We start from the raw sequence: 12,237 nt of genomic DNA on the forward strand, positions 1-12,237 counted from the left end.
ATCATGAGAATGAGAAGAACCGTTGTTGTTGATGTTGTTGTTCATGCTATTCATCATAAAACCTTGTTCTTTTTCCAACAAGTTCATGATCTTTTCTATTATTCATTTTGTTGTTGATGAATTCCAAAGGGTTGCTGTTGATTAATTCAAGAAGGTAACAAACAAGAGAGAGAATCATTATAAAGTGTGTGATGTTGATGATGATGTTGTTAATGGTTGTTGTTTCTTAAATTTTTTCTGCATTTTTTTTATGAATATTGATGAAGATGATGAAAAAAGTGGAAGGAAGAAGATGAAGAAAGCAAAAAGAAATTAAAAAAATAGTCATTTAACAGCCAAAACAAACGGAGGGGGTAATTGACTAACGTTTGATAATTTCAGTGGGGTTTTTGAAGTTTCTTAAAAATCAGGGGTTTTTTTTACGAAAGTTACAATTTCAGAGGGGTTTTTGCCTATTCACTCCTCTTTTAATACGGCTTAAATATGGAAATGGTCCCTGCAAATATACATTTTAGTTTTAGTCCTGTAAAAATATTTTTTAATCTTAATCCCTGCAAATATAGAATATTGATTTTATTACTTATTGTTTTAATCCTTGTAAAATCATTTCATATTGAAATTGGTTACTATAAATATTCATTTTAGTCCTCATTTTGAAGGACTAAAATTAAATATTCTACGTATTACAAGGACAAAATCCTATATGAATTAATTTTAGAAGGACTAAAACAAAATATCAAGGATTAAAATCAAATTTTTTATATTTAGAGGAACTAAAACCAAAAATATATTTTCACAAGGATTAAAATCGAAATTTCAATATTTGCAGGACTATTTTCACATTTAAGCATTTTATTACTTCAATGAGCGTTGCTTCCGTTGTAGTCTAGTTGGTCAGGATATTCGGCTCTCACCCGAAAGACCCGGGTTCAAGTCCCGGCAACGGAATTTATTTTTATAGAATTTTGGTCCATTAGAATAAATTTTTTTGGGGATTTAAAAAACTTTTTTAAAGTCCCTTATGAAAAACCTATTTAACTCAAAACCAGAGGTCTCTGTCCATCGTGCCGGAGCGTTGTTCTTCTCGCCGGCGAACCTGCAGAGTCTGTTTCCCTCTCACACCCTTCGTCGTATCCAATCCAATGGGAAGTTCAAAACCCATATCTCCGTTCAGACTCTCCTCCCTCCTCCGATCCCAAAAGGATCCATCTCTCGCTTTTCAAATCTTCCTCAACCCTCAAAATCATTATCGTTATTCCATTCTCTCCTACGACCTCATCATCACCAAACTCGGCCGCGCCAAAATGATCCCTCAAATGGAACTTATCCTTCAACAACTCCACAACGACACTCGCCACCGCGTCCCTGAACCCCTCCTCTGCCACGTCATCTCCTTCTATGCACGTGCCCGTCTTCCTTCACGTGCCGTTCAAACCTTCCTCTCTATCCCTTCCTTTCGCTGCACCCCTACTCTCAAATCATTCAACTCCCTCCTCAATGCTCTCCTCACTTGCCGCCGATTTCAAACCATCACTCACTTCGCATCCCGTTTAAGTGAATTCGGTCCCCCGAATACGTGCACTTACAACATTCTCATCCGCTCATGCTTCTTTCAAGGTCGAACGGATCGCGCCTTGGAACTGTTCGATGAAATGCGCAGAACCAATGTCTGTCCTGACCAGGTCACATTTGGGACGTTAATCCACGGTTTGTGTAAGGATTCGCGGATGCATCAGGCGTTCGGAATGAAAAAATTGATGATCCAGGAATTCAAGCTGAAGCCATGTGTTTCTGTTTACACTAACTTGATGAAAGGGGTTTGTGAGATTGGGGAACTTCATCGGGCATTTGAGATCAAGGATGAGATGGAGAGGAATGGATTGAGATTGGATGTAGTTGTTTATAACACTCTGGTCAATGCGCTTTTTAAGGCGGGGAGAAAGGAAGAGGCTTTAAGGGTTTTGGAGGAAATGAAAGAGAGTGGTTACCATTGGAATTCAGTTACTTGTAATGTAATGATTGGGGAGTTTTGTAGACAAAAGAATTTCCAAGAAGCTTATAGGATTTTGGATGGGGTGGAAGGTGTCAAGCCTGATGTTTTTGGTTACAATGTGGTGATTGGTTGGTTGTGTAAAGTAGGGAAATGGAGTGAAGCAAATGATCTTGTTCAGGATATGCCGCGGAGAAAGTGTGTTCCCGATGTTGTAACATACCGTACGCTGTTTGATGGGCTTTGTCGGTGGACGCAGTTCCGGGAAGCTGCTATTGTCTTGGATGAGATGTTGTTTAAAGGATATGTTCCCCATACCAAGAGTTTGAATGAATTTGTCTGTGGGTTGTGTAGGGAAGGTAATTTTGAGTTGCTGTCAACGGTTTTGAGTGGTTTGGCCAGTAGAGGAGAATTCTGTAACGAGGGTATATGGAATGTTTTGGTTTCCGTGGTTTGCAAACAGGAAAAGCTGGCAGCAGAACCTTTTAAAATTTTCAAAGCCTTGGCGGTATCATGAACTGTATTGTCGATCTAATTCTCTCCGAAAGAGTATGTACTTTCTCTCCTTGCTATTCAATATGTAACTGAGTTACATTTGCAGTTAAGAAAAAAAATATATCTAGACTTGGTTTTGAGCTGCAACATTATATCTCCTAACATCACAAACATTTAACCACAGTTGCTGCATGAAATGAAATTATCACAGTGGCTGCAGGTTAAGATTCACAGCATTTTCGAGGCAACATCTTGCACCTAGAGCTTCGGCCTACTTCAATATATGCTCCAGCTTACAAGAAGAGAATTTGGCAGTACCAGTTCTGTCATAAATGACCATTCCCCGCCCTTTCGACCCTCTGTAAAGTTGCCAGCATCAACAAAAATATTTGAAATTGATGCACTTTCTTGCTCAATGTTGGGAGTTGCTTAAGCATTTGGTGAGAATGTCTCTTGATGTTTTGCTTAATTTAGTCTTCAGAAATTTAGTTATACAAAGACGAATAAATTTGGAGGAATTTTCGATAAAGATTTTGTTTAAGCATTGGCTTATAGAAATTCTACATGCTTCATATAATGCATGACCTATGTTGTTCAATTCTACATGCTTTAAAGTAGAATGGCTTATATAGTTCTATTCATATTTGACCCTGCATAGTCCATTTGTTGTAATGATTGCAATGATCATGTATTTTGCATTGTCCATGTTCTAGCATTGTCTTTTTAAGTTACTGTGGACTCCTACAAATTGTGTTCTGCTCTCTGAAATATATGATGCTGTCAAAATATGCAAGAGAAATAAGATTTTATGCTACTGTTTTTTTATATTAAGATTTTATGCTACTATGATTTGGTTCTAAAAATATGTTGTTTAAATTATAAACTGAAAAAATTGTCAAAATATACAAGAGAAATAATATTTTATGCTACTGTTTTTTATATTGTATGCTATTATGATTTGGTGGTAAAAATTTGTTGTTTAAATCATAAACAGAAAAAAGCAAAGTTACAGGCATGCTCTACAAGAGAGTTTGGGTTGAAAATTGTTGATGCTACATATGTAACATTGCACGATCCAAATGAAATTGAAACTGAGGTAATGGTTGAAAAGAATAATGGTAAGTTATACTTCAAGGATGATTGGCATGGCTTGGGAGATTACTATAAGATCGCTCACAAAGTTACCGGCAACTAGTTCACTACATCTGATGTAACTAGTAGAATGCTGGTATGTACTAAGTTTCAAGGTTTTTTTTTTAATTTTTTATTCGTAAGTCGTCATATGTTCTAACACTTGCTTTTAGTTCACATGCAAATAGACCTTGACTTGGCTGAGATTCTGTCGAACTGCTCTTCTGAATAATGAGACATAACTGATTTTGGTGGATTACTTTGGCTATAACTGGAAATGTGTATTTAAGTTTCGCCATGATTCAGAGATGATCTGCACAATTTCTGGAGTGGGCTAATCTTTGCAAAGTACGAAGACTCTTTGAAGGATTGCCTATCAAGCTTGGAGTATCTGAAGAATCTGATAAAGCAATATTTAGTCACACCTATAGGAAATGGAGTATTCAAACCATTTTTTAGACAGCAATTTTTTAGGACAGGCTGCTGCGTTTTTTATGGCATTTTGAGACGGGGATGTGGTAATGTCATAATTTGGAATACTATCTTTGTTCTCTTTATGCCGTACTCTAGATTTTTTTTCTTCTTCTTAGTTGCGACATATTGGTTGCTGCAAAGTATTCTCTGTTATTGGAATGATGTACTTTTTTTATATCTTTGTTGCAACATGGTTCATTCTGAGATCAGTCAAGTCCATATGACTGAGCAGTTATGAGAACCCTGATCTTAGAGCATCCTTATTTGCTCGCACTTTCTCTCTTCTAGATTCCTTCAGCTTAACCAGGAACTCGTGCACTTGACTTCTTAGCTCATCCCATTCATGGTCATTCTCTTCAAAGCTATCAATTTGAGACCTCTCATCCAGCAGAGTCTTCACCTTACCATATATATATATATTATTTTTTTGAAACATCCTTACCATATATTCTTGCGGTAGTGGTTTCTTACTTAAGATGAGGTTTGGCTTGATATAGTTTGTGGATTTGTAGATTATTGAGTGTAATAATAATATTTGATTACTTTAACACAATTCAAGTGAATTTCTCGTTCGATTTGAATTGCTTGTACACATTGTTTAGCTAGTTATCATTGTCATTCGTCGCACAAAATTTCATAGTCAATAACTTTCAAAAGAATTTTAAAACCAAGCTTTTGTAAAAACTTCTTAGGGGAAAAGCTGTTAAACCCATCTAGATTATCGTTGTATCCGTCATTTGACCAACAAGGTGGAGGTTTGGATAGAGTGAGATTGAAGATTGAGAAGTTTATAGGTGTTAGGCTATCAGGAGGGGCAAGGTTGTTGGTAATGGAAGAGGAAGGGATGTCAGAGTGTGAATTAACTTGTTCGGTGACCGAAGTTGGTTCAGGTAGGGTGACCTCTGATGCAATTTCAGAATTAATAATTGTAGGTTGTGCAGCACAATGTAGTCAGGAAACGAGTTCCTACGTAGGATCGGTCGGCCGGTGAAAGAACGTAAACACGAGGAACGTAACACGGTTCGTAAGTGGGATCAATAGGTTGTCGATAGAATTGAGAGAAATATACAGGGAAAATAGAGGGAAAACAGGGGAACCAAACATAAAAACAGAGATATTAGAGGAAAAACAGAGGAACCAAGCAATAAAACAGAGAAAAACAGAGGAAAAATGGCAAAAAACAGAGTAAACAAAGCAAATCAGAGAAAACACGGTTTGTAAGTAGGATCGAAGCACAGTCGAGGTGCTGTGGCACGTAAGATCGTGCGATCCTACGTGCTGGGACTTGTTCCTGACTACCTTGGTGCAGCACATGTTGGTTCAAGGTTATGTACTTCATAGAACAGTTCCATGTTGGTGCAGCACATGAGATAAAATATTATTTAAAAGGTTGTATAAATATCATTTCTCTTCAAAAAGACATGACTGGCCGTATCCGGGATAATCCACACACCTACCTACTTCACAATTTACATAATTGAATATTTCTGACTATTTGAATGTAAATCTACATCACAACCTTCATTACGAGATATGAAAGGTTATCAGATATTGTCTTTACACGTTCCTTTCACCACCGGCCTCATTGTATAAAATTGGTATCGTGGGGATGAATTTAGCTTTCAATACATTCAAAATACCAATTAACAATTTTTTGGCGTGAAGAGCCATTTTGTATCAAACAAAAAATAGCTGTGTTACTTAGAGACACCTATGGTCTCAACGTGGTAGACGAGGAAGTGTGAACATATGAGCCGAAAAGAGAGAAATGGGAAAATAATATAAAAGTAATGAGCCAATTAACATAGTGGCGAGTAGATTAACATATTGAATTAGTGCAATTTTGAACATAATTTTCATTTTTCTATACTTAAGTTGTGTGATTCTCGTCACTAAGGTGATGGGTCTGGATAACCCGTTCAACTCGTTGACTTAATCCACAGTTTATCTAAACATGTTTAAGTTCGTGTTCAATCTGATATATTATATTGCAAAGTTCGTGTTAAAAATTTGTCGGACAAGATGAAATTTCAAAGATTAGAATAATAATCCAATCAAAAAAATTTGGTCTTCCTTTCCATTTTCATTTTTTTACTTGCAAGTTCATTTAAACTCATCAAAGGACAAATTGTTTAGAAGTATTTCAGTTTAATTTTTCAGGACAACAATTCTCAACCAAACTTTACTTACCTCGCGATCGAACTCCAGATTACTAGAGTCTCGTTCCCCAACCAGAGGGTTAACACAAAATAGATGTCCAGAAGACATCAATTAAAAAATAAATAAAGAGAAACTTATCTTAGAAGTACAAATTAAATTCTTATGAATGGAACAAATTCATTATTTTTCTATACAATTTCACCTATTTTGATTATTTAATCAAGTCAGCATTCTCCTTAAAAAAAATCGTAAGGAGTGAAGAGGGAATGAACAGAACAAAGAAATAAAAAATGAAACAAGAGCTAACAATTACCACCTACTACTTTTAACATATGCAAGATCATGTAAACGATACCATAACAGCTAAACAATCCCTGTTATTGGCCTAATATCAACAAAACTTTGGGTCATGTCCTTTGATTAAACTGCATAATAATAAATAAAAAACATTCTGAAGAAAAGGACGGTTCCTATTGCAAATGGCCAAAATACAAATGGACAACCATATCAAAGCTGACTCAGTCCCCACAGCACAGACCATGTCCTATGGAATATAATTGTGGGGTCACAGTTGCTGCTGCTGCTGCTACCTTTGTTTCATGGAAGTTACATTTTTCTTTTCACTTGAGCTTGTGGATGTAATAACTGTGAGAGGTAAACTTGACACTGTAAAACAGTTTTACCAATCTTAAAACCTGGAACTACAGTGAAAGCAACTTGTTGCTCAAGTTCATCTGCTTGTGCTACTTCATCATCATTTACAACACTCTCCATGTATACATCAGAGAATCTACAACCTTTCCCTATTTGAAAGATTTCAGCTTGAGGCTCAAAAGAAAATGCTAAGCAATGCAGAAGCCATACCCTCTTGGCCATTTCAGCAAATGACGTGAACAAGTTGTTGTCATCGGGAAAATCTCCAACATTCCTTTGTTTCATGTCACCAAAGAATGATGCCTCCATTTTGGAGTGAACTAGTCTCAAGTATTTCACCCAACAAAAGATGGCAAAAGGTGATTTTGGTTTCAAAGCAAGAAACTCCTTTGCATTCACTGATTTTAACTCATTGAACCTCCCAAAGAAAAATTGTGTTTTGTTTTTATCAGGAAGAAAATCATTGCGATTATCGAAATAAGGGAGGTTGAAAGAGTCAAACATTTCCCTACAAACAAAAGACTCGATTGCAAAACACTTGTGATCTTCTTTCCTATAAACAACATTTTCTTTAATAATAGCATTCACAGATGCATCAATATCCCAACCAGCAGATCTCATTTCATAAACCAACAACTTCACAAAGCTTCGAATTGATTTAACCGTGTGGTGAAGTGCAGATATAAAATGTGTAGGACTTAGTCCTGAGATGTGTAGATTATCAAGAGATGATAATGAACCACTTTGATTTAACCTCCTTTCAATTAACTTGTTCTGTTTATTTGCCTCCTCTAACTTCTCTTTAAGAAACATTATCTCAGAATCCTTAAGAAGCGACTTCGATTCTAACTTCTTCCCCACGATTTTATGGGTTATTATATTACTCTTCAGCTCCTTTAATTCGGCTGCAACAATTGCTACCTCCGGTGAAGGATCAAAATTGAATTGTTTTTTGAACCAACATTGCTTTAACTCAGCTAAGGTCTTCAATTCCGAGATTATTAATTTATCAGCATCCTGAATTCCATCACGGTCATAAGGGGATTCAGCATGTTGTAGCTGAGCATATGAAGCTTTTATAGTTGAAATGCTAGCAAAAACTTTTGAAAGCAAAGCTTCTGTGACCACTTTTTTCTTAAGCTCTTCATCTTCTTCTTCATGGTTGAGATTAATATCAACTTTAAAATTCTTCAGTCCATCAACTTCTGCAACTCCAGTCATTGATTTTACACGAAGAATCTTCGATAAAGTGCGAACCAGTTTACTCTTGTGTGGTGTCACTGCTGAATGCTTCACAGAATCCATCTATAGAAGAATTATAACGAAGAGTGAAAATGGTTTAAAATATAATTCAATAGTGTTTTAAAAGAATAAGTAGGGCAATTAAGTCATCAAAAGATGGTGATCATGATGAGTTTTCTCAGCAAAAGGTAAAAGAAATAAAATAAAAAAAGTAATATGCTTTAACGCTTACATCAAGGCCTTTAATAGAGGTTGGAGTTTCTTTTTGTTCTTTCATCTAACAAAAGTTTTTTGCTTTACTAATATCAAAGACCTCAAAAGACATTTCTAAACAAGCATGTTTAGAAAGCTATAAAGGACATGATCAAAACATGTATTAAAAAGTGTACAATATACATACAAAAATAAAGTTGTATACAGTGAAAAGCAAAGCTTCAAGGTCAAATTGAACATCAATTTCAATCCAAAAAAACAAGGTCCTTATTTCTACATATTTTATTTTATTGTGGATAGGCTTTTCAGGCTTTGTTTAGCATAAAAAAGAGAATTGGCCCACCATTCAAAGTAACCAGAATTTATTTGTAAAGTGGTCAGCTTAATTAGTTAGTGTTTTGGCAAAACAAGAATGATTACAGTCATGATCAGCATTAATATCACTTAATAGTTACTACCCATTTCCTTTGAAAGAGGAATCCTAACATAAAAGGAATAGTTAAATCCAAAACTAAATTCAATAAAACTACCTTTTGTGAAATTGGATTAAGCAGTCATGAAAAACTGCTGCATTCAGGACATCAGTGACTGTCCAAACTGAGATCTTAAATCTTATTTTATAATTTTAAATATCGAACTTGAATTTGAACTGACTGATCTTGATCTAACGACCATTGATATCTCAAATGTGTGAATATGGCAAAATCTCTGTAGGAGAGCGTCTTTAGTTGGGTTATCATTACATGTCAGCAGTATTTTAATCTTGATTGTTTAATTTCAGATATCTGACAAGGGATCATTGTTATATATATATAATAATAATATAAATAAATATAGTTGGATACACATACACACTCATTCACCATATGTATGCACATTTCTGTGATTCATAATCCTTAGGATTCCCTGAGCCCTTCCCTTATATGTAAATAATCTGATCTAGAAGGAGCCTATATGTGTCTGCAACAAAGACTCGTATCAAAGTGGGATCATTACACTTACACAGGACCCACATTGACCTTTTGATTTCACTATCATAACATAACAATGAGAGAAACTACAACACTCCTGAGGCATCAAATCACAAGAGATACCTATTTCAATCCACTACTAAAACTATAAAGAAGACACATTTATCTTTCAACAAGAGTTTCAATTTTTTCATACCACTTTTCTCAACATCAACACCTTTAAACCAGTGTGTGATCATAAAGGGAAAAGGAAGTGGGGTTGGTGCTTCACAACAAAAGTGTGTGTGTGTTGTACTAGTAAAAGATTTGAATCCGTTCAAAATATTTTGATCTTTCCCATGACTTATTTGAAATGGTAAAGACTCTCTACAAGCAAATTTTGCAGTGCTATTTACTGTTTTCCCCATTAAACCAGTCATTTCAAAATCCACTAACTAAGACAAACATTTACAGCCTTTTATTTTATATATAAATAAACAAGTCAAAATCACACTAAGATGAGAATCTACTAGACACAACACAGGACGGGTAGCACCTGAGTGACATAGCTATTGGGGACAATGTTCCTCTATTTCTCTTAATCAATCATTCTCTCTCATCTAAATAATTTATTTTAATCATTCATATATCATTATCTCTCATCTAAAATGCACTAACGTCATCAATGCCACAAAAAAGAAACACTATGTCACTATACCACCCAAGTGCTTTCTGACACTGGACATGCTACCTTAAGAAAGCACAACACAAAAAAAAAAAAAAAAAAAAAAGGAGAAATATATTTGTACAACCATTTTGTGACAATTTTGGTACAACTTTCTCTCTCATACTCACATGATGGTCTTATCCTCTCTTTTCCTTTTTGTCTCTCCATTGTTTTTGACTGATAAGAAGAGAGAAAAATAAGGTTGTCATGAAATGGATGTACAAATATCATTGCTCAAAACAAAAAAAAAAAGACAATAGGCGGGCCCTCAAAAACCATTAACACAAGATTTTTTTTGTAGAATATAAAAAATTTGCAAAGATTTTTTTTTTTTTTTTTTTTTTGTGTATGATGATTTAACAGTTACTAAAACCCAAGAAATCCATACATGAATCCAATCCAACCAAAGGAGATTGATTAACTTGTAAAATAGCAATCAAGCAAGGAAGGAGATTAAATTAAACATATATACCTCCAAGAATTCAGGAATAGACGAAGACGTTGTTATTATTATGTTGTTGTTCTCATAGAGAAATAACCTGCAAAACAAAAATCAAAAATCAAAAATCAGAAAGAAAAAAAAAAAAATAGAGAGAAATTAAGACAAACAAACAGCTAGCGAGTGCTTACTTCGTAGCAGTAAGTTACAGTTACAGAAGAGAAGAGAAGAGAAAACAAAAGGTTGAGAAGAATATAAAGAAAAATACTAATTGGTGAAATGAAAACGCGTTCAAAATAAAATAATTCCTTTCTGAAAAAACACCGACTTTAAGATTATGATTCTGGCTCCGATAGATAGGCTGAAAAGAGGGGAAGAAAATAAATGGAAATTAAAACCGATTGAATGAATATTAATTGAAAATAATTTAATCTAATGGAGTTTCTTACGAAATTTCCTGAGCTAATTGGAAAAGGAAATATTGAGTGAGCCACTTGTATTGTATTGTATTAAGTGCCGTTTGCTTGCTGTGAAGCTTTCTTTCGTTGAATAATAACAAAAGAGAAAGAAACTCTTGGGTTTAAGGGTGAGTTATATTATTGACTGGGTTTTTTATACTTTTTTTTTTTTTTTTGTGAGGAGGAGAGAGAAAAAAATCTTGAGTGCGATGACGAATAAGGTTTTGGTTTGTTTGGGAGTTTAAAAACGCTACGTTACATTTCACGATCACGATCAATTTCATACTAGGACTGGGACGGAATATAATTAGGTTGCGTTCCAACCGGTTTATTTATATCCAAGCATATACTCCTATCTTTTTAAAATAAATATATTATAAATTAAAATTAACAAATAAGAAGTAAATGTTAAATTTCCTTCAAATAAAAAAAAAAGTAAATCTTAAATTAAAATATTTTTTCCCGTGTGCATAACTCAGTTGGCAGGGACATTGCATAATTTATGCAAGGGCCGGGGTTCGAACTCAGACATCTCACTTCTCCACAATTAATTGTGTGAGCTCTAACCACTATGCTTCTAGACAAAAAAAAATAAAATTCATTTCACTATTCATCATGTATTAACTTCGACTTCCATTAACAAAATAATTATGATGATTTTATTTTAAAAATAAATAATAGAAAATATTGAATATTGAATATCAATTTATTACACTAATTATTTAAAATAAAAATAAGTTTGGGTATATCGAATCCATGAAAAACTCTAAGATAAATTACTTTGTTTAATAGTCAATTATAAACAATTCTTGCAAAAAAAAAAAGTCAATTATAAACAATGATTTTCACTATAAATATAAAAAAAAAAAAAAAAAAACAAGGAAATCACATATACATAGATAAAATGCACAACAAATATTTACTAGTGATGAGTATAAAAAAATACCGAAAAAGTTTTTGTCATTGATATACCTATATACACAAACACACATGAGTTAAATATTTGTTACTAATAAATATAAAAATATCCATTGGATAAATATATGTCATTGATAAAGTAAAAAAGATGAGATAAATATTTAGCTCTAATCATTATAAAAATAATCACAAGACAAATGGAAAGTGATAGGGTTTTTTTTTTATTGTACGGGGGATGATGATATATGGAAAGTGTTTAATGACGCTCTCCATTTTTTTGGTATGTTATTCTCGGATTTACATAAATGGTCGTCTGATGATGATATATATGAAAGGGGCGCATGGATTAGAGTTTATGGCACTCCCGTGCATGCGTGGAATGAATT

At 34.2% G+C, this 12,237-nt stretch overlaps 2 protein-coding genes and 1 non-coding gene across 13 annotated transcripts; 2 read left to right on the top strand and 1 right to left on the bottom strand.

The window, feature by feature from the left end:
- The first annotated feature begins 875 nt into the window (after positions 1 to 875).
- On the top strand, positions 876 to 948 carry TRNAE-CUC (transfer RNA glutamic acid (anticodon CUC)). The gene has a single exon. It is a non-coding gene; the product is annotated as a tRNA-Glu (tRNA).
- A 66-nt stretch (positions 949 to 1,014) lies between these two features.
- On the top strand, positions 1,015 to 4,425 carry LOC25501261 (putative pentatricopeptide repeat-containing protein At1g53330). 4 transcript variants are annotated; one of them, XM_039829271.1, is made up of 4 exons: positions 1,015 to 2,539; positions 2,670 to 2,925; positions 3,480 to 3,713; positions 3,790 to 4,425. In XM_039829271.1, the coding sequence occupies exon 1, from the start codon at positions 1,143 to 1,145 to the stop codon at positions 2,505 to 2,507; it is 1,365 nt and encodes a 454-aa protein (XP_039685205.1). In that variant the 5' UTR covers positions 1,015 to 1,142; the 3' UTR covers positions 2,508 to 2,539; positions 2,670 to 2,925; positions 3,480 to 3,713; positions 3,790 to 4,425. The 4 variants fall into 4 exon arrangements, with proteins under 4 accessions (XP_039685205.1, XP_039685207.1, XP_039685204.1 ...); XM_039829273.1 differs by having other exon boundaries at positions 2,706 to 2,925; XM_039829270.1 differs by having other exon boundaries at positions 1,016 to 2,539; positions 2,697 to 2,925.
- A 2,109-nt stretch (positions 4,426 to 6,534) lies between these two features.
- Positions 6,535 to 11,112, bottom strand: LOC25501259 (protein GRAVITROPIC IN THE LIGHT 1). 8 transcript variants are annotated; one of them, XM_024772581.2, is made up of 5 exons: positions 10,925 to 11,112; positions 10,667 to 10,836; positions 10,509 to 10,575; positions 9,211 to 9,319; positions 6,535 to 8,209 (listed from the first exon to the last, which is right to left on the bottom strand). In XM_024772581.2, the coding sequence occupies exons 4-5, from the start codon at positions 9,235 to 9,237 to the stop codon at positions 6,857 to 6,859; spliced, it is 1,380 nt and encodes a 459-aa protein (XP_024628349.1). In that variant the 5' UTR covers positions 9,238 to 9,319; positions 10,509 to 10,575; positions 10,667 to 10,836; positions 10,925 to 11,112; the 3' UTR covers positions 6,535 to 6,856. The 8 variants fall into 8 exon arrangements, with proteins under 8 accessions (XP_024628349.1, XP_024628353.1, XP_024628350.1 ...); XM_024772585.2 differs by lacking the exon at positions 9,211 to 9,319 and adding an exon at positions 10,165 to 10,213 and having other exon boundaries at positions 10,925 to 11,110; XM_024772582.2 differs by lacking the exon at positions 10,667 to 10,836.
- Positions 11,113 to 12,237: the final 1,125 nt, after the last annotated feature.

Source organism: Medicago truncatula, chromosome 8 (assembly GCF_003473485.1).
Source record: "Medicago truncatula cultivar Jemalong A17 chromosome 8, MtrunA17r5.0-ANR, whole genome shotgun sequence".
Taxonomy (NCBI): Eukaryota; Viridiplantae; Streptophyta; class Magnoliopsida; order Fabales; family Fabaceae; genus Medicago; species Medicago truncatula.

Excerpts from the sequence above, each read along its gene's own strand:
- LOC25501261 (XM_039829271.1), top strand. The coding sequence starts at position 1,143 with ATGGGAAGTTCAAAACCCATATCTCCGTTCAGACTCTCCTCCCTCCTC.
- LOC25501259 (XM_039828808.1), bottom strand. The coding sequence starts at position 8,423 with ATGAAAGAACAAAAAGAAACTCCAACCTCTATTAAAGGCCTTGAT. Across the intron at positions 8,210-8,378 it reads CCTCTATTAAAGGCCTTGAT|ATGGATTCTGTGAAGCATTC; the intron begins GTAAGCGTTAAA and ends ATTCTTCTATAG.